Raw genomic sequence first — 27,142 nt, forward strand, 5'->3', positions numbered from 1 at the left:
GGAGAAAATGAATAATATTGATATACTTTCCAGTAATTTTATTAATATATGTGTCACAAAATAGATAAAAAAAACTATTAAACTACACTAAGAAACATATGTTTATCCTCTTAATAATATTATAACCAGTTTTAACTACCATAATTCTCTTATTGACCCGGAAAGTTATTTTTTCTTTCGTAGCAAAGGATTTGTAATGTACGATCTAGTATACGATTCTTACATAAATGTCCGAGATTTTATTTGGGTAACAATCGTCTTAATTGTTGCATTAAACTAAGGACTTGTTCTTTTGGTTCATGAGGTCTTAAAAGTTTGTTAGAGAATACTAATAAGGACAATTTAATCACTATGAATGGTTAACATATTTAGTAACACAAATGATGGTTAACATATTTAGTAACACAAATGATGGTTTAAAGCAACTTAGATATGGTTAATGGTTTCATAAACATAAAACTAATAAAAGTGTTATGCACGTGAAATGAAAGTCAAAGTTTAAAAGAACTAAATGATGAATTATCTTTGGTACTTGAACTTCATGATTAGAAAATGTTAATGGCGTTCAATTACTTAAAACAAATGACACGACAACAACTAATTAACCAAACTCCATATTGACTGGGTAATGCGCAAGAACAAGACCACATCTTACTTTCCACTAATAAAGATTTTCACCAAATTAGCAACATTGTTTTGTCTCTTAAGAGTGATCATCCTTTCACAAATCAACAATATTGTTGCATTTTCGTAAAAGCATAATCACAATGCAACTTTCAAATGCTTCCATCATTTGTATACAATGCCGTCCTAATACATACAAAGATATTTTATATGTTCAACTAAAAATAATTTTGATTATAAGGCTATGTGTTGTGAGTAATGTGTTTTCGACAGGTAGACGTATGTCATGTAAGCATTAGGGGCCTTCACATTTTCTACCAAGTTCCATGTATTATGTATCGTGATAATGTGAAATGTGGTGGTTTGATATATAGAGTTAAAATATTGACAACATCATGTGTTAGCTATGTGGATGGCATTGTTCTCACCTAAACAAAGAGCCTATTCTTATGAAAATTTGTAACCACCTTAGCTACTCGGTTCTCAACCCCGGACTTCAGAACGCTCCATCATTTTCATGGCATTGAGGTTATCTTTATACCTATGAACTTGTTTCTCACGCCACACCGTGGGACCGAAAGAAGTACACACAATAATGGCTCATATGAAACTATCTCGATTTTAGAGGGCTCCCATTCGATGGATCCTACTCCGTAATAAAATGCTAGGGATTCGCTCCAATATCCAACGTTCACTCAATCTGACGTTTGTTTAGCTTAAACTAAGCTCTCTCAGGTCATGCATGCCTCTTCACAACAATGCAATCTCTAAATAAAATGTGTGCTTCGATACCTATAAGGTACCCTCCATCATGGTCACTATCTTCATCGATCCTCACATCTCATACTCACGTGTTTTCTGATTTCGACTAGGTGGAGTTGCTATAGGGGTCGTTCAACAACATCCCACATTCTATATCTTGGGTCCAATATAATTTTATGGAGGTAAGCTAGACAAAAATCGATCTCCTGATCCTCCACTAAGGCTGAATAGAAAGCATTAGCGACTGCCACAACGAAGGTATCTTTGGTATAAAATTTATTTACAAAGTTGGGTATTTCTATATCCAAGGCACCAACACTATATTGTGGCAACATTAGAGGCAACATACCTGTGTGCTAAACTAGTCTATCATTCGCGCATAAACAACTTGCACTAGATTATCACTTTTCAATAAATTTCTAATTGATCATAACCATTCCGCCATATCAATACTGTCGATCAACTAGCTGATGCACTTACTAAGCCACTTACTCAGGCTCGTGTCTCAAGTTATGTTCCAAGATTGGAGTCACTAAAGGATCCTTCATCTTGCAGGGCTATTAACGATAAATACAATATCACATACTTAATCAAATATCGTTTTTGTATTCAAATACATGTTATTCATCTAACATTCACATATATATGGTCTTTTGGATTATTGCAAGAAAGTATACCTTTTGAATGTTATTAGCTTGGAGTACAACACGAGGACAAACTGTCCTTCCATGATCATAAGGCACATGTATACTTTGATACATCAATATATACATTATAGTTTTGCACAATGGCCCCATTACACCTATATGTATCCAATCCCATTTTATTTTACAATCTTTAACATTTTACTACTATAAACTCTGGAAATTAAAAGAGGTTTGATCCAATTTTCAAAATGGCAAAAGAAATTTGAGGAAAATTAATAAAATTCTACTTTAAACGATTCAATTGAACGAAGGAAACGTGCCGGATTCTCTCATCAGTTCTTCAAAGTCCCATTCCTCAACCTTTAGTTCATCGCCTCCGTCCCAACAGTTTTGGTTGTTGTAACATTGGTTCATGATGATGTTGTTCATATTGTTTGTTGTAATCAAGGAGTTTATATCATCTAGTGTTTCACTTTTATACCTTGATTATCATTATTTGTCATGTTTTCTAATGGTGGCATGTTAAAAATTTCGTCTTCTAACCGTAAATTCCCTCCAAAGATCTCATAACATCCATGGTAACTAATTCCATTATCATCCATGCCAACTTGTGTTGCATCATAGTGTGATGGATGCAAAATGGGCATGCTTGAGCCACGATCTCCTGTTAGTGGTGATCGTTCCATCATTTGGTTTATGTTCATGGCTTGCAATGAAGACGATGATGATCTTCGTGTTGCATCCATGTACATAGCCATGAAGTTGCTAGAATCATGCATTGACATTAGTCCCCCCATGATGTCCCTATGTTCGGAAGATGATGAATCAAAACTACTTGTGTTAGGTGACGAGGAGTTTGAGGTTGACTTTTTCATCCTCTTTTTTACGGTTGAGTTCCAGAAATTCTTTATTTCATTATCTGTACGACCAGGCAATCTTGTTGCAATTTGAGACCACCTATGAATTAACGAAATAAAAAAATATAAATATTCCGTACAAATATGATAATAAAATGCGTAAAATACGATATGAATGCATGAAATGCATGGAGAGGTTGGCTTCATTTGTAAACAAACTACTGAAATAGACAGTGGAGTGTCTTCAACTCAAAGGTTATATGTGGACACACACCCTCAATCATCCCTTTCACTTTTAGCCATCTAACAAATACATTATACAATTGAAAACTTATTTGAAAAGAATTCAACACATGGATATTGCTTACTCAAATAAATATATGGTTACCTCAAAATTATGTATCCTATAGTATGTGTATTAGTTTGTTTTACAACAAGTAGTCACACTAATTAAATATGAATGTTTATGTGTATTGATTATTGTAGTACAAGTGTGTGATGCACGTTATATGTTATAATTATGTCAAGTTACTCTTTCTTTGGTTCAATAATGAAAGATAATTATTGTGATCTCCAATTCATCATTAATGATTTGTTAACCGGTTTAAGTCAAAAACACAAAGATTAAATTTGAATCATAAGTTGTGACTATAATCATATATGTGACCATGACTTCGACATTTTACTTGCTTAATTATATAATTTACTATGGGTATTATAGTTCATGCACCTACGTGTATATAATATATACACACATATATGTTTTACACAAAAGAAAGCCTAAGGTACAAGTTATACAAGTGAATATATAATTAAATAAGCCAGTTATAGGTTGAGATATTTTCCATTTCCTATCTAACTTTTATTTTACAATTATAGTAGAACTATAACGTATGATATAATATTTGGTAAATGCCTTCCATTTTATAGTCAAAATTTGCAATATTTCTATTTCTAATTAGTGAGATTATTAATTATTTGATCACAGGCTAACTTCTCAATCACTTTGCTTATATATCAATCTTTTTTATTGGTATGTATTAAATATGTGAGACATGATCATGCGTCTTGATTGACATCGTGTAAGAATAATGTTTCACTCCTCAATGATTAAATTGTAATGTGTAAAACTCACATCTTCTGTTGGATACATACTCGATCAATATATTACTCATGTATATATACACATATTATTAATTTATTTTCGTGCGTTGAAATTAATAAAATTTAAGAATGACTTAAATTCTAACCTTGTTTGGAAATATATATATCAAAATTCTCAATTTCCATGTTATATATTCAATTAGGCTTTAAAGATCTTTTTATTTAGTATTAACTTAGATATATTATAAATTTTAGGAGACAGTCCAACAACCCTAAATATTTTAACCCAAATATATTTTTATAAAATATATTGGTTGTTGAATTCGTTATTAGGATGAATAACACATAACAAAAACATTTAAAAATCCACTTTCCAATATTTAACTATAATACAAAAATAATACTATATGCTATAATAAAACTAAATATACACTTATATATATACACTTGGTCAAATTAAAATAAAAAATAGTAACAAATATTCAACCTAAACCAAAATCAAGATTAAAGATAGTAAGTTTAATGTCGTAAATACATAATTATCTTCTAACTATGTAATATATAACAAAAGAGTCAGTTTTCCTGACACCGTCCGACATCTAATCTTACACCGTCTGCAGACAATCGTCCAAAACAATCAGACAGTATACAAGGGTACTGTATCTCATCACGCCACATAAAACAGACGGTCGTCAATGATAAACAGTTGTCTATAATTCAACTTGTACGACCGTCTGTGCCAAGAGTGAACGATTGTCTAGAGACAAAACAAGATTATACAAAAAAGATAACACGATAACACACAGAGAATGAGAGTCGCACCTGTTACCAAGAAGAGAATGAAGATGAACAATAAGTTCTTCTTGAGGAGAGAAGGCACCACGTTTAACATCCGGCCTCAAGTAATTAATCCACCGTAACCGGCAGCTTTTACCACATCGTTGCAACCCGGCATTACGAGCAATGTCACTCCAACACCCTTGGCCATTTGTAACCATATAGTTCATCAACTTCTCATCTTCTTCTGGTGACCACAACCCTTTTCTCATCTTCATCGTCGTCGTTGTCATCATACCGTTCACGTTCACCTCATTAATCGGTTTCCTCATGATTTCCTTTGTATATATTGTTTATTGTTTATATGTACTACACACACAATGTGTGTGTTTGTGTGTGTATGTATGTGTGTTGAAAGCTAGAGAGAGATATGAACTCTATTGTTTGGTTCTTTATATTATATATGTGTTGATTACTTTATAAACAGCCAAATGCACCTGTGTTTGATTATTGAATAGGATTGGTGATGATGATGATGACGGCAGTGGGGTTTTGCTTAGAAATGGGGACATGAAATAATATAGAAATTAATTTAGAGAGAGAGAATTAGGGTTTATGAGATAAAAGATATAAAAATTAAAAATGGTTACTTGTGGTAGAATATTCATGAATAGATTTGATTTAATTAATCGTGGCATACATGGTATGGTGTGATAATTAGTTAAGCCAATAAAATATAGACACTTGTTTTCTTTTTCATTTTTTCATTTTTTTTTCTTCTGATATATGTACTAATGTTTCATTACTTCAAGTTTGACTTTAGATGATTAATTATGAACTTCAACGACATTAGGTTTCAATCTTTCTTTTAGGCACATATGATATTTTGAAGAAAATTAGTTAAATAATACAAGAACAAATCTATAATGTAGATATATTAGTCCTATTATTAATACTGATATTACAAATTATTTTAGATTTTTATTAGCATTTCATGCTCTAGAGAAAGAAAATACTTTAAATTAACCATTTTATTATATACAACATTTAGGGAACTAATTATTACGCAATATGACCATTTGATTAGCTATTGTGAGCGGTAATATCAATGAATGGACATTACATGACATCCAATATTTAAAATTTTTCCATTTAACTATATATTAGCATATATACATTTTAAAATGTATGTTAAATCAACATACATGTATAGTTTGAAAGTGCCTTTGACTACCCAAGTATGCGGGTTCGACTCAGGGGCTCTTTGTTTGTTTCATTTAATATCAAATGAAAATTTTGTCGACCAATTAAAGGGTTCGAAATCGAGTATGATGATTTAACACCAAAGTATTAACTAGGTGGAGTAAGCGCCTGTATGGTTTTATAAAAAAGACTTCTTTTTATCTTTTTTGTGTTGATTTGTTTTTGTAGTACTCTCATACTTCATTGATACATTTTTCTTTTGTTTTTTACAAAAATCCATCTTTTAAATTTAAACCTGCTTTTACGAACCGGGACGAAGCGCATGGCAACATTCCTAATTATAAAAGCTAGAAGTGTTTGTCTATAATATTTGCAAATATTTACTGTAGGCAATAAAACCCATAGCATCGCACACACGGGTATGCTTGCTTGTTTACCGTATTTTTCTTCGATCAATATAGTTGGTTAGAAATGTAAAAATGATTAAAAATAAAAGAAACATATAGCTCAAAAAGTTACATATATTTAATGCGTATATATACATATACAAACATAAATATATGTGTATGTATATATGCATACTAGAAAAATGTAAAAATAAAAAGAAATAGTTTCCTAAGAATGATAAGAAAAACATAAAATTTAAAGTTTAAAAACTATGTAGCCTAAATCCTAGATCCTAAGAAACTATTGGACATTTGGAAACTAACAATCTCAACCACTAAATCTTAAATCCAATGGCCTAGATTTATTCTTATTCTTCCTATAATATTATCTCTTTTATTTAACCTACCCCTATGCATACATACACATATATACATAAGTTATATACACATAAATATGCATATTACACACACACACACACGTATAGATATAAGTATATATAATTACTAGAACACACTAAATACGAGAGTAAATTCAAAAAATCTAAATCATTTTTTTTATCAATTTCTTCATATCTTTAGAATTCCGTGCCTCTTACGTATAACGTGTATGCGTATGTTATATACATAAAATACAATCAAACTAAGACGTTCGTTCATATTTGTTTTTGTTTTGCATTGTTTATCCGTACATATGTATGTTATATTAACTGCACATAACTTAATGTATAACGAACAATCAAATAACTTAATTAATTATGTGCATGTCAATATATTTATTTTATATATTTTATGTATATGTATAAGTATTGAAGAAGGGTGACATGAGAAAAGACTTGGAGTAATATGCGGTGGTCCTTAGATAAACAAACATATATAGAGAAACGGTCGGGAGAAAGAGAGGTGGTTGTTTTGTCTTTTTGACTCCATACGTTGTGTTTTCCCTTTTGCATCATTCCTTCACTATTAATCAATATAATAAATAATTAGTTTAAAATTATGTAAATTAAAAAAAAAACAAATAGAGATTGTTAACTTGTTGTCGTGGACAACTAACAACAACTCATAGTCTTATCTCTCAATGCTATTTTTCATTAAAACAAAACAAAAAAAAGCACAAAAACGAAAGACTTTAATATACGTACGTATAGTTAATATTACATTCTCCCCCGTCTCATTAAAAGTGTCTATATTTTTCTTTTTATTCGTCTAATAACAAATGTCTACTTTCAAATTTATTAGTCAATTTCCAAGTTTATCCTTAAACACATACAATTAACATTAATAAACTATATTGATGGACCCGATTTCCAAGGGCATTATTGTCATTTGGTAAGCAAAAAATGTAATCATTCAATCTACCTTAAATTTTGTGTTTTTTAAACCATGACACTTTTAATAAGACGTATGGAGTATATTAATTTTAATAAATAGGAGTTCTAGATTAGGCTAGGGGTTTTCTCAATCAACTACGAGGGGTTTCCCCTTGAGGGTGGTCACTGAGTTAGGAATGATATGGATGGACTAATATATGTACGAGCTTCCATTCAAGGTATGTCATTCTAGCATCCATGGTTTCGTATTCAAAAGGAATAGAGATGATTTGGCTATTAGCCCGTCAATTATCCAAATTACCGTTAAAAAACAACTAAAAATTATTATTCTACAGGAACATTCATTTATGTGATTTTGATATTTACAATTACTTATGTTCACATCTTTTATGGATAATTTTAGATGGGTAAGAACATAAAACGAAGCTTCATTTTGTACCGAATCAAACTCACATTTATTAAAATTAATAAGATTATTATAAGAAGTGCATAACAAGAATAGATTTCATTTGTTATAAGATCATGTATAGTACTATAGTGTAAATAAGTGCGTAGAAGTGTTTTGTGATACGTAACGTTCTAGTTAGCAATAACTAGTTTTGCAAAAAGTGGTGTAGTGGTAGTTAAATGTTCTATAACCTTTTTCAATCATTGCACAATAATTACTTTTCAAATTTTTTAATATAAATACATGTTAAAAATAAATAAAAAATTGATTGGACAGCAAGCAATCCCCCCACCACCAATGTGCACACAACAAACCAAGTCAAAACGAAGAAGAAAACCGGGGGGGGGGGGGGATGTGGCTGCCGTTTGGGGCTTGTTTTGGACTCCACGACGAGCCCACTGCGTATGGTCTTTAGAAGGTAAATATGGTTTAGATGTAACGATAAAATAACTGCGTTGAGTTTTGAATTTTTAAAATTTTATGTTACACTTCAATTTTCAACCGTGCGACAACATATTTGTAGTAAAAATGTTTTTTTTCTTAAATAGTTGTTATATACTTTTGCATAGAACAAATGTGTCCCTAGCTAAATACAATATGCTTAGTCCAATTTGGTACTTGTACTTTCTAATTTCATTTTGGTAATCATACCGGCATATGAAAGTATAATTAACAATAACACAACCACAGAAGATACTTTAAACTTCTTAAAAAAACAAATGACAATAACATAAGATTCTACAATCGTTATTAGAAGACTGTCATGTAACAAACACATATATTGTTTTAGTTATATATATAGATGTGTGTATGTTGAGATAATAATATAGAATAAAGTTGATGACTATTTTAATTGTTAGTTATGAGAAAGTAAATAAATATTTTGTTTTAGTTATATAAAGATGTGTGTATGTTGAGATTATAATATATATATATATATATATATATATATATAGAATATGAATGATGACTATTTTAATCGTTAGTTATGGGAAGGTAAGGGAAAATTAAGAAACCTTCGATGGTTTATTTGTCACGAAGCTAAGATATTTGCTTCCACTACACATAACATATCTTTACATATAACTATAATATATAATACACGTGTAGTTGAAGACAAGAAGTAGTTATATATTATATTAAATATAATATTAATATAGTATATGTACACATGGAAAAGTAATTTAGAAGAAAAACAAATATAAATCGAAATTGCGTTCAAGTCATCTATTGTGAAAGAAAGAAAGAAAGAAAAAAGTTAGAAAAGACTTAAATATGTGGGGGACACATATCATACTACTTGGAAACAAGACAAGTGAAAAAAGAAACAAAAGGTTACCTTATCTATGAAATATACGAAAAATATTCATCATAATAGTATATAAAGGTTGCGGCAAAAGAGAAAAACAGGCGACATGTAATATAACATCACTTGTCTATATGAGATGTATAATATTGTTAAAAGCGATAATTATGATTCGTATCCCTGAACTAATTGGGCGGGCTAATTTGAACTCCCTCCGTCAACTTTCCCCATTAACATTCGTTAATTAGATGAGTATTTTAGACTTTTCGCAATTAAATACTAAGTATTACATTTATATATATTCACATGTAGTAACCGGGTTTAAACACCTGAAACCTGCCTCGATTTTTTGACTTTTAGTTGGCAAGATAAAGACTCTACTTAACACAATTTCCCTTCTTCTTTGGAATTGAATTAATAGAGTAAACACGTTATTATTAATAGACGCGATGATTTGCACCACCGATCGATAACCAGCACCACTCGCAAAAATGTGAATATAATCGTCATATCCATCCATTCAACATGGAAACAACGCCATCAATGAGAGTGACAAAAATAAAAACACAACATCATCATCATCGTCGGCATGCACCAAAGCTTTTACGAACCAAGTGGGTCGTTGACACTCCGTAAGACGCGGGCTCGGTTTAGCAAGAGCGTTGGCATCTATTGCCTCTCTCGATGAGCATGAACCGAAACGTTGTAGGACACAAAATCTTAACATGTCTCTGCCACTGAAAGATGATCTGATTATTTATCATTACCGTTTTAAAATTATATATCATTACCGTTTTAAAATTATACCTGCAGAATGTTTCTAACAATAATTTGTTGTTAATCTCTTGAATTTTTCCCCCCCTTAAATTCAATGTTTCTAAGCAAGTTATTAACTAGAATTTTTGTTGCACCACAAACTCTTGCAAAAATATCGAATTACTAGAGTGTGATCTTAAATGAATTATTTTAGGGGTGGGGATGAGGGGTAACTATTATAAAACAACTTCTAAACATAATGAGTTAAAAAGTTTTAAATATATCATTGTGACAAATATTTTTTTGTATCTTATTTGACTATAGAAATATATTTAATCTACCACATGTACCGTAACAATCAATTTTTGTTCAAAACTTTAATGTATTTCTTTTGTCGTAAATTATATCGATTTTAGGTACCACATTAGTAACGACACAATATACCATCGCGAGCTCGACCACTAGTATAGAAAAAAATCATTTTAAAACGGTTCAAATGGGGTTTACTCAACGGTTTCAAAACCGTTCTAAATGTCGTGTTGCAAAATGTGTTTAAAACGGTTTAGAAACCGGTGTAAAAGGGTATCTAAAAATGCTTCAAAAATCAGTGTAAAATGGTACACAAAAAAACGTTTCAAAAACCGGTGTAAAATGGTACACGAAAAAAATTGTATTAAAAAACAACGCTTCAATACCAAGAAACAACACTTCTTTCTAATAAAAAGATATTGAAAAGACAGTTGTAAATGATTTTAAAAACAACGTTTTTTTGATTATATAAAAAATAACTCTTCTACACATTTGACTTTTTTTAAATTAAATTATGTTTGCAATAACCAACACATTATAGTAACCAAAGGCTCAAAATCTAATTCAAATACATAAATCATCTTACATTTATATAAATTGGTATAACCAATAAATAAAATCTAAACAAATATATATACATGTTATTTCTACTTTTCTACATTTGTTCAACATGTTTTCTAGATAACATCTTTAAAATCTTCACAATCGCATATGCATATTCTTCAACAGTTTGAGCAAGAAACCATGTTTCCTCCCCTTTTCTAGTAACACTACATCCATTATCGGTTTAGATAAAGATAAAAACAATACAGATCAGTTCCACAAAACTTATAAAGATTAGAATATCCATCAAAATAAGGAAACCAACTCTATAATATATGTTAAAATGAATCACTTAGCCGTTTACATGATACTACAACTTTATTAAAGTAGGTTTTGGTTCAAACATTCTATCAAACAATTAGTGTGCATTATAAGTTATATATGAAACAAACATAAACATGTTTTAAAGTACCTTATGAAAGAACATAATATATGAAAGTTACAACACATAATAAGTTCAGTTTGTCTATAACACAAATTAGTTTATGTGAAAGTTATTTTGTGTGACTCAATAAGTTATATTGAATTGGATAGAAAGAAAAAAAATTTAACGCTATTCAAAACAGAAAATGCTGATCACTAGCATCTCCTTTACATGGTGTAACAATAATCCTCCTTTAAGATATTTATCAAAAACTTGGTGTGCATTATGTTTCCTTTAATTTTACGCTTCTTTCATTATCAAAGAACTCCAAAAACAATATATCTCTCTTTTTTAAATATTAATTATACAAACACATAAAACTTCAAAAAGCAAAAGAAAGAGATACATATTTATAGTGAATTATTGCTGAAAAAGCTTCTTCCTCTAATAAGCAAATTCATGTTTAGCGAACGAAGGCAATCACAAAATGGATATGTAACAACGTAACGAAATCAAAGACATCAAACAATCAGCAAGCTCATCATAACGATGACCCTATACAGATGCAATCTTTCTATCGGTAAGCATAAGCACTGAACAAACAAATCCTTACTGAAACTACATAAAGTAAACTGAGATCTACAACGCTGTATACCTCATTTTAAACAAATTCTGATAAATGTAGATGCAATTTGAAGAGTGGATTGAGAAAGAGAGAGTATTTAAGAAAACCATATTTAGATGTTTAAGAGGAAAGATAAAATTAATGAATTTCTCAAAGGAGAAAAATGAAATCACTATACATTGGTGAGTGGGAACCTCAAAATCTTAAACAACTCTAGTTTTCAATAAATAACGCTACTTACAATAAGTTCAATAAACAACACTATTTTTCTCTTATTTACAACGGGTTTCAATGGTGGGAGAGAACCTCAAAACTTTAAACAACACCGGTTTTCAATAAACAACGCTACTTTTCAATGAGTACAGTAAACAATGCTACTTTTTTTCTTATTTACAACGGTATTCAGTTGTGGAGGAAACCTCAACATTTTAAACAACGTTGATTTCAATAAGTTCAATAAACAACGCTAGTTTCTTCTTACTTACAACGGGTTTAGAAAATAGTTCTTTCTAAAACGGTGGATTACATCTTATTAAATGGTTGACCTTCATATCGTTGTAACGGTGTTAATAGGAGTTTTTGTAGTAGTGCGACATACATTTTATTCGATCCTAACCGTTGCAATGCGTGGCATAACCCACTAATTAGATTACAAATGCATTTTATGTAGGTTTCATATTTTTAAGAATTTCCATATAACTTTCTAGTTTACGTGTAACGCACTTTCAGATTAAAACATTTTACGAAACTAGTATTCAGATAACACGGAAAAGTTTATCAAACAACTAAAATGTATTCTTTGTCTAATCGAACATATCTAATCCATGTGTTAACTAGACCAAACAAGTTCTTTTGTATAGGGTTCAACTATTCAATGTTATGTTGAAATGTTGCATTTCTTCATGAAATTGTAATGCAATTATATCTACTGAGTTGTATCTAGAAAAACCTTAGTTATGTTTATTACCCTTAATTATGTCTTGATGTATCAGCATTCAGCAAAGACGAGAAGATGCTCTTGGCCTTGGGTCCACATTAGACTTATAGGACTTTGTTTTCCTATATTTGAAAAAGGTGGTCATATTACTTTTTAAAAGATAAAGAAAACAATTTAAGCATGTTATGATATGCATGTAATGTAACATTCACTGTGTATATTAGGAGATTTTATTAAATAATATTGTTGAAATATATAGAAAGATTTGGGAATAAGGAAGCGTGACCTTTCAACTATAAGCTATTGATTTCAAATGATATTGTTGGAATCTATACTAATTAAACAAAAGTCTAACAAAGCTCCACATGAGGTAAATGTGCATTAGATTATATTCCCAACTATTTCTAGAAGTCTTTTTATCTTTTGAATGTAACTCAACTACTAAAAAGTTCATTTCATATTGTTTTAAAAATCTGTTCCACGTTAAAAATCAATATAGGTTTTACACCTTTGAAAAATATTGATACAAAGAAGGTAACATAATTATGAGTCACTCTTTACCAACATCTTTACCATAAGAGAACCCTCTTTTCAACCTTCATATCTATTTAATTGATGGCTAAAGATCTATATTTTAGTCTCATATTTATTACATTTGGAAAAGATATGTAGGGATGATATAGGAAATTAATATTAATAATAATAATAATAATATCTATTTTGTCTGTTTCAACTCTTAACCATTTCTTCACACATGAAACCATCGTCTTTGTTCAAATCTCCATCGATGTTGTCCTAAGACAAACCACAAACACATGACATTTGTTACATCCGCTATCCCACTGACATCTCCTTTTCTATCCTCCTTCCGCCACAAGCGGCACCCCTTCGTTATCCCCGTCTCCATCTCTCCATCAAAACGCTCCAAATACAACTTAATATGTATGTTTAACGTGATGTGTCTTTCCTTTACTGTTTTTTGTTCAAATAATCAAATAATCCATGTGATTTGAAGAAAAGTAAGGCCTTACTTAAATTACGATTCAAGTTTTGGAAATATTGAGCCGAAAATTAATTTCCCTTTCGAATCATTTGATGTCGTCAGAAATGCCATCAAATGTTAAGATTTTGGAGAAAATAAGGTTATTAGAACGAACTATAGACTAATTTGGATTTATGCCAAATCCGTTTTACTACGGAGTTGATACACATTCTAAAGTGATTGATGGAAAAGTTTTGAAGTATGAAGAGAGATTTGTATATGGTGTTCGTCGACCTTTTCAAGCTTACAATATTATAACCTATAAAATGATTTTGGGGTAATCTTGATTAAAAGGGATCCTTTTGAGATAAATAAAGACACTTAGGGATATGTATGGCAATGCTAAGATAAGTGCTACGCGTTGGTAATGGCGGAGGATGCATACTTTTTTTTATGGGTCTTCATTAACATTCTACATTGAGTCTGGTTCTTATTGTTGTAATCTTAGATGAGTAATCGAAGTCCGTCCATGAGGCCATCCCGTGGTGCATGCTTTTTGCATATGATATTGTATTGGTATCTAGAGTAAGTAGGGTCTAAATTAAGGCTTGAGGATAGGCGAGCATCTTTAAAGTGTAGAGGTTTACGAATTAGGCGTTATATAATTGAGTATATTTATGTAACTTTAAAGTGATGCCAATGACATGTAGAGATGACAGGCGGGCATATTTAAAGTGATGCCAATGACAGGTAGGACGTCCAAATAACTATTGAAGGCCAAGTTGTCATGCGGACGACCAAGTTTAAGTATTTAGGGTCGCTCGTCCACTATGAAATGGACGTTGATGATGATGTAGCTCTATCGCATTTAGGTATTTTGGTGGAAGTGGGGAGCAGAGGAGTTTCTTTGATATAAGAAGTTTTTAACAAGATTAAAGGAAAATTTCTTTAAAGTGGCAGTTCGCCCAACTATGCTATACGAAATTGATTGTTGGTCATCAAGAAGATACAAGAGTGAGAGTTGGAGGTATTAGAGATGACATGTTGAGGTGGATGTATGGACATATAAGATTGGATCAGATGAGAAATGAAGTTTTTTCAGAATAATTTGGGGTGTTGCACATTTCGAATATGATATAGGAGAGATTGAGATGGACTGAACATGCGAAGAGGAGACATGTGACGAAACCATGGAAATCCTCACTGTCTTAAGAATGCTATTGTGATATGTTACTAGGTACGATTGTTTTTTTTTTTACTAATCTAACATTTCAGGCATATCAAAACCGGGTCGTATTCAACTCATTCTTTAACAAAAGAATTGATTAATTATATATGTTACTTATATTATTTATTAGTATTTGTTGTTGCCTTTCTGGTTCACTCGAAAACTCTCTTGAAGCTGGAGTCTTAGTGGTAGCAGCATCTCTATCTCCTTCTAAACCCTGTCAATGATTGAGATTTTATCGGGTATGATCATCATTTATTTTTGTTGTTATGTCGAAGTGATCATTAACCTATGCCAACATGTACTATTTCGATATTATCATTTTGCATAGTTAACAACTTATAACTTATGCTAGTTCATCATAACTTTCTTGATTATGACATTCTATCACTATTTTATACAGTTAATACCTACATATAGCTATTTAGCAACAACCATTTATATTTCCAGTTACTTAATTGCATCTAAAAGTCTGTACAATAATAAATTATTAGTGTATTACTATAAATCACTTAAGATCATCTAAACTCAATGTTTTGAAAACTAGACGGACCAATCCAACTAGTTAAAGTAGAACTGAAGTTGGCAGCTGTTATATTATGAGTTACTGGATCAAACATAAATGAATGTACCGGTTTAAGAGAAAGCAAAACCACGGTTGCATGACTACTCCTTTTGTTGATCGACCAACTTTCGAGATCTAAGTTATTCGATTTAATTAACTAATAATCAAAACCGCTAATTTAATTATTAGTTGTTTTTTTTAAATATTTCCTAAACCCTGACATTTCTATAATTTATAATACTAACTATGGCTAAAAAATAACACTATATATTCTTATAACTATGAGGTGTGAGAAAAAGTTGGATGGGTCATTTGGAAGGCACTCCAAAGGCTATCACCTTTTCTCAATCTTTTCATTCACTATTTGTGCAAGCCTTTGTCCACTTGCCCACATTGATCATACCCCTCAAACTAAGCAAACTTATTTTAAAGTTAATTACCTAATAAAGAAAGCTAAATGTAGGATTATAGGTTTTGAAGGGTAATTATCACCAAAGAAAGTTTTTTCTTTTGAAAACAATTCACCAATCATTGGGTTTTGAGTTCATTAAAAAATCAAGATCCTAAAAATGCTTGGATTTTTAGTTCTTGAAATGGTGTGATTCAAAACTCGCTCGAAATTGGTTCGTACGTTTTTTGAGCTAGCCGGGCTAGCTTGTATAAGTTTAAGGTTTGGTTTAAAATAAGTTGATTTCGGTTGAACATTAAACTTATACAAATAAAGCCAATTAATAACATGTCACCTAAAGAAAGATAAAAAAAACTCACCCTGTATAAAAACTCAAATCTTACACAATATTTATTTTAATGAAAAAACTCTAAAGAGATGTTATCAATACTAAATGTGTATGTAGTGGGTGACAAATAAGCCCAAAATGGGGCGATTTTTTTTAGGGGGGGGGACAAAGGGGCGAAATGTGGGGTTGGGGGATGAATTCTTGTCGTCTGTTTGTGTGTATATGTTTATTATTAATATGATATATATATGTATGTATATATATATATATATAGGGCTTCGACACCATTACACCTCTAAAACAAAAAAATTCACTATTTGCTGATTGGGGGCCACATGACACAAGTCGCCCCATTTTGTAGCTCATCCACTACACATGCCCTAAGGGCATGTGTAGTAGGCTACAAATTTTGGCGAAAAGGGGCGCGAACACCACCCCCGGGGCAACAAAATGGGCGATAAAGGGGAAGGGGCGACAAGAACTCATCGCCTGTTCTTGTGTGTGTGTATATATATATACATCTATATATGTATATGGGGCTACAACATCATTACACCCCTAAAACAAAAATCACATTTTGCTGACTTGGCGTCACATGACGCAAGTCGCCCCATTTTGTAGCTCCTCCACTACACATAACCTAATAGATAGCAACCTTATTTTAGACTTTGAGTAGACAGGTCTAGCTACAAACAAGCTCGAGCTTGAGCTAAAGTTTTCAGTTCATAGAAGATTTTAAGCCAAACCAGCTCGTATAATTTTAAGCTCCCCGAGCTTGGATCACAGTAAATGCAGGCCATAAATAAAGATTCCTTTTTTTTCTGCTAATGTTTCAACTTCAAATGTCATGATATATCATATAGGTTTTCCATTAAAAGTATTATTTTCAAAAGTCATCATCTAGTGTATGACATAAAAGTTAATATTACTACTTTTAGGGGAAACTTTTACAACAATATATCATGTTTTTTACACAATGGTTAGTTTTCAATTCAGAAGTCATAAATATTGATATGTAAGTCATAAATAAAGACTCTTGTGTCATTTTTTTCGGGTGAAATTTCAATTCAGAAGTCATAAAAAGTTAAAACTTTTATTCCTTTGGTCCCTTCCTCTCAAGTACATACATCATCTTGTATTTTAAAGTAATACAAAGCAAATCAGGCTGGTCTTCGAGATTTTGATTGCCTTAGACGAGTATTAAGAAAATGAGCAATAATCAATACACAAAACAAAGTTATATATATCTTTTTATAAATATTGACAGTAATTGTGATAATAGACAAAAACAAAGTTAGTTTGTTATTAGCTAGACCCATTAGGTATTTAAGTTGTTATTTGGACTGTCACTATGATTGGACCCACTAATTTGTTATTATTGAGTTTAGAAAAAAGTAGGCTTGAAAATTGTGAGCTTTTTTTATTTATATTTAATTATATATATGTGTGTATAATGTGTGTGTCTGTTCTTGCGTGTATGTATATGCATACTTATGTTGAAAATTTTGAACCCTGACGATAACGGGCCCTGGGCAGCAGTCGATGATCGCCTTGTCTCAGGCCAGCCTTGAAACAAATTAAAATAAATCATACATGACACATAAAGATAAACTATATAAGCATTTGGACTTGGAGTTAGATACTTCATTTTGTTTATATTTAGGTTCGCTCATCACATCTTCACGTATATACCGAAGTGGATTTTTCACAAATCCGTCTTCTCAAATTTACACTTGGCTAACATACAACTACATGTTAATGCTTGTTTCATGACACGCTTCGTTAACACAACACACCAGTTTATGAACAATTGCTTTGAAAATCCACATCACTAAACTCGAAAGTGAGACGCATGAGCTGAAAGATAAATTAAGTAGAGTTGTCATATCTGAGTTAACATGTTATACACATGTATGTACTAATTACGCGTAATTTGTAAGTTATATGAATTAAGCCTTAATAAGATACTAATCTACAATAGAGTATAACTAATTATAAAGAACATTAAAGGAGACAACGATGTCCTAAGTACCATTGACTTGGTTGTTGCCATGCCCTTGTTCTTACCTCAAAACGTCTTTTCTTTCTTAATGATAATTATATATTCTCCTACATAATTATGAAGACATTACTTTTCATAATGGTATGTATGCCTAGTTTGCGTGATACAACCAAGCGTCGAAGGTAACAATGTCTATTTTTCAAAATAAAATACTCGATAGAAATCGCACCGTTAAAAGAAAATCATTACACGGATACCCCATTCAAACATGCTTATTTTTCTATGTAGCAATATTATATTCAAATTATGATAAAAATGTCCTGTTGTATGATGTAACTCAGAAAATAAATAATTATGCATAAAAATGTTATTAACTTTAAAAAAAAGGAGAATTTATAATGCCAGTGTTGTTGTTATTATTATTATTATTAGTATATTTTTCATTTTGCCCCTCTAGTCTCTTTTAATTCACAGTGACACTCTCCCATCATCTACCATCAATTTGTTTTTATTAAGTATCCAGATTAGTTCTATGTTTTTAAGAAAAATAATTCTTATTTTACCTCCTTATGACTTATTTAAATCATAAGTTATAAGTTATAAAGTTGTAACTTATACACTTATAAAATCTAATTTTTCTAAACACCTTATAACTTATAACCTATAGATTATAAGCTATAAGGAGGTAAAATAAGGAATCCCAAACACCCCGAAAACTTGTTTAGGTAATTGTAGTTTATCAACAAAACAATTCAATCACAATATCCATGGTTTATGAGCTATTAATTTTTTTATATGTTTTCTTTTATGCACTTTTATTTACTTTTAGGTGGCCAAATCACTCATAAATTACTTGAGATCGGCTTCTAATAACCCAAACTTGAACATACTTGATTCAAACTCAAATCCAAATCGGAGCTCATGTAGTAAACGAGCTTATACTCAAACTTCAAGACCTAACTTCTTTAGACTCGCAAGTCCAAACGATAGACATGTAATTAAAATAATATTTATTAATGATTCACAAAAATGAGGACGCCATGGTGTCTTTACAAATCGTGGAGATAAAAGCACCTCCAACAACCGCGTCACATCATATTTGTATTCATTTTTGAAAGATCTATTTTCTCTAAATCCTACATCCTTTTTAAACACCGCTTTACTTTTACAACATCACCTACTTTTACGTTTACCTTCAAAAACTTAAGTTAGTTTTTATAATAAATTATTTTCTTTTGTATTTCGTATAATAAAGCCACATAAACTAAAAATAAACTATATAAACCAACTACTCTTTAATCGGCCACATATGCTCCTGTAAATCGGCTTGAAGTGTATGTGGAGCTTCATTATTATGTACATTCTTGAACCTTGCGAAACGGCTTTCGTAATCTATTGTCAGTCCATGGTTTGACGAAACACCCTTCATCTATAGGGTTCCTTTAATTAAATATGTCTAGGTAAAATGGTCTCAAAAAAGTGATATTATTTCATGAAAAACTTGTCATTAGGACAAACTATTAAAAACTATTTTAAGTTATATAAACTAACTAGTTATGATAAAAAAAAGTTTTATGTTAATATAACTCCTTTTGATTACTGGACTTATAAAGAACACTAATGATCCAATTACACGGCCTACTTTAAACTTCACCGGCCCAAAACTATAAGGCCATACAAACATATCACTTCACTAGTCTTGTAAACACTGAACTGTTCGCGAACCGTTTGACGAAAAGTTCATTTAGTTAAAGAACAAGCGAACATGAATAAAATATGTGCATTCGTTTAAATTAACAAAAACACATGTTTCGTTCATTCATTTATCTTCGTTTAATGTTCATCATGTTTGTTTACATATATTAAGGGTTTGAATCAAATTTAAATGAAATTAACGTACTAAACGTGATAATCAAGTTGAGTAATTATATATACAAGTACAGTAATTATGTGATTACAACATAGAGTAATTATCATAAAATAATTACATAAATACTCTATGTATATATAATTACTCTACTTGATTCTCACGTTTAGCAAATTAATTTCATTTGTACGTTAATCTTCTTCTTTATATTATAATAAAATATATATTATAATATATTATTTTATATCTGGCCCAATCATACGGCCTACTTTAAACTTCACCGGCCCAAATCTGTAATAAGCCCATACAAACTAGTCACTCACTTCACTACACACGCACGTTAGCAAAACAGATATTTCACAGGCGTACGTTAGCAAAACAGATAAACCCTCACTCAAACTTCATCTTCTGGTAATCCATTTACCCGCCAAACTTCATCTTCTTCACTACACTACACTACACTACACTACAGGCGTAAGTTAGCAAATTATTGAATCAACAATGCAATCACTCAATACCTCAGTTTCTCTCTGTAGAACTCTCTCTCTCTTAAAACCGGTTTCAATATTATCATCTCCGTCACGTTCGGTTATTATTATTATTCCGCCTTCATATTATTCCAATTCAAATTCCAGTTCCAATCTATCGTTAATATCTGTTCGTAACCGTAAGCGGTTAACGAGTGTGCAATTGTGTAGTTCGGTTAATTCGATTAATTCGGTTGGAGAGGAATTGGAGTCGGATTATGAAGAAGATGTTGATGGAGAGGAAGAGGAAGAGTTGGATGTTGATGAGCTGGAATTGGAGGCCGAGAAGGCGGTTCGGGAGTACGCGGCTTCGTTATCCAAGGAGTTGAGGATTGGTGAGTGGTTTTTGTTGTGGAATTGTAGTTTAATTTAGGTTAATTGTAGTTTAATTTAGGTTAATTGTAGTTGTTCATGTTCGTTTCGTTAAGCTTTTATAAGGCAAACGAACGCTTTTGGAATACTTAACTGAATGGATTTGTTGCTCGTGTTTGTTTATTAAGGAAATGAACTTGTTTGTGAACGGTTCATGAACACAAACGAACGAATATAAATGACTGTAAACAATGTTTCATTCATATGTTTAGTTTATATATAGCATAATACTCATTTATATGGAATTGGAGGTGGAGAAGGTGGTTCATGAGTAGTCGGTTTCGTTATCGAAGGAGTTGAGGATTGGTGAGTGGTTTTGTTGGTTAATTGTGTTTTCTATGGTTTAAGTAAGGTGTTTTGAGTTTAATTTAGGTTGATCGTAGTTCAGAAGGTGAAATTTAATATCTGTAGGTTACTTAATCCATTACAATTTACACAATGACTAATTAGTAGTACTGTCATTTTATACATTTATATTTCGTATCTGTTAAATTGATTAGCCGTTGACTGAAATTAATCGTAACAGAACAAAACCGACGGTTATGGTCAAGTGAATATGGTTAACTGACCATTCGGTTATGGTTAATGTGTCTCTGATAACTGACGTTAACCGAAACTGAACAGAACTTCTTATGTTTATGTTTTTTTTCAAATTTTATACCTTTATTTCCATCTTTTATACCTCTATTTCCAGCTTCAAATATTTAAATCTCTGCTGCAACTGTCTATAACATAAGCTTGCAACCGGCATATTTTCAGCTTCGATGTTTTATATTGAGCTTGGAATACCGTAACCGAACCATTTTCAACTAGAAAGGAAAAAAATACATTGGACAATTAACCGAACTTATCCGAAACCAATTACCAACCCATAACCAACAGCTAACCCGCCATTCGGTTATGGTTATGGTTAAGCAGTCTTCCATAACTGAATATTGGTTAGGGTAATGATTAAGCCTTCATAACTGGTAGGACTGACTTTGCAAACCCGAATCATATGTGACAATTGAGAAGTACTGGAACTTGTAGTAAACTAAAGCTTATATGAAAAATTTGTGACAGTTTGACCTGTTTCTTACTTGGAACCTGTGGAATGGTTGTTAAACTTAACTTGCTAGATTAATTAAGGTTTAAAAATTTGTTGCCAATTTCTCATGTTCCAGAAGAGGAGCCAGCTGGAGAAAAAGAAACACGTGGAAGAAGGCAGAAGCGAGAAAGTATCAAACCCGTTAATGTCAGTAAGCCTTATCCTCTGTGACCATTCTGTTAATTGATAAAATTGTATATACCATGTCTTCAATTTTGTTTGTAATATGGTGAAGAATGTCTAAACTGAATTGTTGATTCATCTGCAAGCTGATATAAGACATTACTTCAAGTTATGAACCAATATTCTCACCTAGCTTAAATATTAAAACTTTAGGTTATATTCTACCCTAAAATGAAACATTATTAGTTTTGAGTGTAACTATTAACTTTTTACTGTAATCTTGTTCGACTGAATGCAGGTACCTGATCATCTTCTTCCAAAGGTTTCGATTGTTGGAAGGCCAAATGTTGGCAAATCAGCATTATTTAACCGCCTTGTTGGGGTATAAATTTCAACAAGCGCCTATTATTTGATGATTATTACTATTTTCTTTCATATATCTCTAACTATGCATCTGTGTCAGGGAAACCGAGCCATTGTAGTTGATGAACCTGGAGTTACAAGGGACCGTTTGTATGGTAGAGCCTTTTGGGGAGCAATGGAGTTTATGGTAATCGATACAGGAGGCGTCATTACAGTTTCAAAATCAACAACTGATGTTATGGAACAACAGTTATCTGTCTCAACCACCATTGGTATGGAAGGTATTTCACTTGCTTCTAGAGAAGCTGCTGTTGCTAGAATGCCATCAATGATTGAGAAACAAGCAACTGTGGCAGTTGAAGAATCGTCAGTCATCATATTTGTAGTTGATGGCCAGGTCTGGTTCATAAAGTAGCATCATTTCATATTTTCATTCTAGTGGAAGCTTTCCTTATTATGTTAGTTAGGTTATGCATACTAAATATTACGGTTATAACACTCATTACAGTAAATCACAGTTCTTTATCTCAAACCCTTTTTTGTTAATAAAATAGCACTTTTTGCAAGTCTTTGTTATTGCTTGTTTGCGTTAAGTTCTACTTGTTGTGTGGGCCCTACATGACTAACTCTGAACAGGCAGGTTTGAATGCAGCTGATGTGGAAATAGGTGATTGGCTTCGGAAGAACTATTCACATAAATCCATCATACTAGCTGTTAATAAGTGTGAGTCTCCACGTAAAGGAATCATGCAAGCATCAGAATTTTGGTCTCTCGGGTAATCTCAAGATCTTAGTTTTAGACTCTATAATCTTATTGATTAGGCTATGTTTAGTGGAGGGGCTACAAAATTAGGCGTTTTGTGCCATGTGGCGTCCATTCAGCAAAGAGAGGGTTTTTGTTTTAGAGGTGTAACGGTGTTGTAGCCCAATATATATATATATATATATATACACACACACACACACACACATACATACATATCACACACACACACATAATAATATAATAATATTATTTCCAAACAAACAAGCTGGCGACAAAAACTAGTCGCCCAGCCCTTTGTCGCCTCCGGGGCGGTGTTCTCGCTCCTAGTCGCCCCTTGTCGCCCAAATTTGTAGCCCACTACACATGGCCTTATAGTCATCTTTTGTTAAACTATTCTTTATGGAATAATTAGGTTTTCACCGCTTCCCATATCTGCTGTTTCTGGAACTGGAACCGGGGAGCTTCTCGATCTTGTCTGTGCAGGTTTGGGGAAAATCGAGGTATCATTTTTCAATGCAAGAACTCGGAAACCACTGGCTTTTAACATTTGTAATCAGTATGTTGTTTTTTAAATTGTTTGTATATTCAGACAACTATTGATTTGTACACATAGGATGCAGAGGCTCAGAATAGTGAAGAAGGTTATGTTCCTTCTATCGCGATTGTGGGGCGTCCAAATGTTGGTAAAAGTAGCATACTGAATGCGTTAGTTGGAGAAGACAGAACAATTGTTAGTCCAGTTAGCGGGACCACACGTGATGCTATCGATACTGAATTTGAAGGACCAGATGGCCAGGTTTGTTTTCCTCTTATATAATAAAAACATGGTCTTTGTGGCTGGTGGTTATGCGTAAATCATCTAAACTTAAAAAATTGATCGAAGATACGTGTTCTGATTACGGATGAAATCATGTCGGTAACTTTGACCATCTTGACTTTTATTGACCAATATATGCTACCTTGTTTTATGAAATTTGACATCTTAACAATTTATTAATATATTGCAGAAATTTCGTCTGATTGATACTGCTGGAATTAGGAAAAGGGCAGCTGTGGCTTCATCAGGTAGCACAACCGAGGCTTTATCTGTGAACCGAGCATTTCGTGCAGTTCGACGTTCTGATGTGGTGGCTCTTGTTATCGAGGCCTTGGCCTGCATCACAGAACAGGTAAAAAACAATACGGTTTCTCTGATTTATAAATTTTGAAGAGTTTAATGTAAGAAAAGACATTATGATATTGTTTGCTTGGTTATTATCGAGGTATATTCATTTGAAAATTTGGCTGTGCGATGGCGTACTTTCCTTTTGTGCATAGGATTACAAGATTGCTGAAAGGATAGAGAGAGAAGGCAAAGGTTGTCTAATTGTTGTAAACAAGTGGGACACAATACCAAATAAAAACCGACAGACAACATTGCATTATGAGGATGATGTCCGGACAAAGCTTCGTATTCTTAATTGGGCGCCGATCGTTTATTCAACCGCGATAGCTGGTAACAGCGTTGACAGGTATGCTTTTTATGTAAACCATATATTTGTGGCAATTTCATATATACCCTTAGAACTTATATAATATGTGTATCAAATATACCCTTTCAAAATACTTAAAATTACATATTTACCCATTTCATTAAAAGCAATATATATCCTAATGCAAGTTTCAAGGGAAGGGTATAAATGTCAAAACTTTTGAAAACAGGTATATTTGATAATGTGATTGTTTGTTCGGTAAAATGATATTACATAAGTTTTGAGGGACATATGAGATTGTCCCATTTTTTATTTCACTAATATACTTACAAATCTGAGTGACACATGGCTGAATCTCATTGTATTGTGGCATACAAGTCGTATGCGAAGGATTCCTTTTTTAAATCACTCATAATTTTCTTTAACTTGCTATTAAACGATTCAAATCATTACGGAATTTTAGAATCATTGTTGCTGCAAGTGAAGTTGAAAAAGAAAGATCTAGAAGACTTAGTACCGCCACACTGAATCAAGTGGTTCACGAGGCCTTAGCTTTTAAGTCGCCACCTAGGACACGAGGTGGAAAGCGAGGCCGCCTTTATTACTGCACTCAGGTATTTCTCTTGTGTTTTTACCGTGGTCATTCACTCATTCGTGTTTTCTCTTGTTTTCGTACTGTGGTCATTCGTAACCTGATTTGATCCCATGCACAGGGTGCTATTAGACCACCTACATTTGTTTTCTTTGTGAATGATGCAAAGCTTTTTCCTGAAACGTACCGACGATATATGGAGAAACAACTTAGATCCGATGCTGGATTTTCGGGCACGCCAATTCGTTTATTGTGGCGGAGTAGGAGGAAATCAGAGAAGGATGCCGGTAAGCAAAAATGGTCGTTTATTAGCGTAAAACCTCCCAATTATTTTATTTAAAAAAATAAATTATTATTTGTACAATATTTTTTTTGTAATCATATTTTGAAACACTAAATATTTAGAGATAATCACGAATGGTCTTTGTGGTATGCCATATTGCAAGTTTGGTCCCTAACTTTGATAAATTACATCTATAGTCCCTAGTAGTTTGAAAGGGTAACATATGTGGTTCCTAAAATGGAAAAACTAACGCCTGTCCGTTTTAGGGACCATACGTATTAAACTTTCAAACTATTGGGACCGTAAAGATATTTTTTCAAAGTCAGAGACCAAACTTGCAATATGGGCATACCACAAAGACCATCTGTGTAATTAACTCAAATATTGATTAAAAGTAGGATAAAATTTGTTTCGGGTCTACCCGACACATACTAAAGCTTACATGTTCTAACTCGTGATTCACAAGCGAAAGAAATGACGTGTTAGCCTCTACCCATGTGTTTACAGGACAATCTCCGGCATCAAAGCCAAATCTTACACGTAAGAAGTTGAGTGTAGCTACATGATCTATTTAATAATGTAAGGTCAGTTATGAAGTTCGGTTTAACCGGGAGGGTGGTTGGAACTTTAGCGGACAGTTACGGCAACATGAGAGAGAAACCGCAAGCTATCGGGTCACTAGTTTGGACCTTATTATTGTAGTAATTAAATTAAAAGTATGTAATAGGTTTGAAATACAACTCTTTTTGTACTGTCAACATCAAATGTATTGAAATGTAATGTTTTATTGTGTCTCATGTGTGATACACTAATACCACTTACCTGACCTGGAACCGCACTACCCGACTCTTGGGATTAAACCAGGTTTTAGTTTCTTAGAGAAATCGCACCCGAAGTTGGAACCGAACCAGTTCCACCTCTACTTAGTCAAAACCCAGACCCGACCTGGCCAAAAAACACGTAAACATCCAGCCAAAACTGTCAAAAACCCGACCATACCCGAAACCAGTTCCTACCTGACCCGGAACTGGTTACAAAATGTATGGGGTTTAAATTGATGTGTTCAAACACGAGCCAAACAAACCGAAAAATCAAATTCGTCCAGATGTACAAACTCAAAGATGAATGGTCAAACAC

At 32.3% G+C, this 27,142-nt stretch overlaps 1 protein-coding gene and 1 pseudogene across 2 annotated transcripts; one reads left to right on the top strand and one right to left on the bottom strand.

Annotated features, from left to right (window-relative positions):
- Nucleotides 1–2,174: 2,174 nt before the first annotated feature.
- LOC143543584 (transcription factor MYB83-like) lies at nucleotides 2,175–5,103 on the bottom strand (annotated as a pseudogene). Its single transcript, XR_013137098.1, has 2 exons — nucleotides 4,817–5,103; nucleotides 2,175–2,990 (listed from the first exon to the last, which is right to left on the bottom strand). The product of XR_013137098.1 is annotated as a transcription factor MYB83-like (transcript).
- A 15,818-nt stretch (nucleotides 5,104–20,921) lies between these two features.
- On the top strand, nucleotides 20,922–26,797 carry LOC143543573 (uncharacterized). Its single transcript, XM_077035865.1, has 12 exons — nucleotides 20,922–21,282; nucleotides 22,483–22,553; nucleotides 22,828–22,911; nucleotides 22,993–23,289; nucleotides 23,529–23,668; nucleotides 24,071–24,158; nucleotides 24,272–24,454; nucleotides 24,666–24,827; nucleotides 24,976–25,169; nucleotides 25,594–25,744; nucleotides 25,844–26,009; nucleotides 26,513–26,797. The coding sequence occupies exons 1-12, from the start codon at nucleotides 20,922–20,924 to the stop codon at nucleotides 26,569–26,571; spliced, it is 1,956 nt and encodes a 651-aa protein (XP_076891980.1). The 3' UTR covers nucleotides 26,572–26,797.
- Nucleotides 26,798–27,142: the final 345 nt, after the last annotated feature.

This window comes from Bidens hawaiensis, unplaced genomic scaffold, assembly GCF_021521415.1.
Source record: "Bidens hawaiensis isolate Kalapana, Puna unplaced genomic scaffold, B.hawaiensis_p1.1 tig00013187_1, whole genome shotgun sequence".
Taxonomy (NCBI): Eukaryota; Viridiplantae; Streptophyta; class Magnoliopsida; order Asterales; family Asteraceae; genus Bidens; species Bidens hawaiensis.

Coding starts and splice junctions, on each gene's coding strand:
- LOC143543573 (XM_077035865.1), top strand. CDS start 20,922: ATGCAATCACTCAATACCTCAGTTTCTCTCTGTAGAACTCTCTCTCTC. Junction 22,554..22,827: donor AAAGTATCAAACCCGTTAAT/GTCAGTAAGCCT, acceptor GACTGAATGCAG/GTACCTGATCATCTTCTTCC. Junction 24,828..24,975: donor TGGCCTGCATCACAGAACAG/GTAAAAAACAAT, acceptor TTTTGTGCATAG/GATTACAAGATTGCTGAAAG.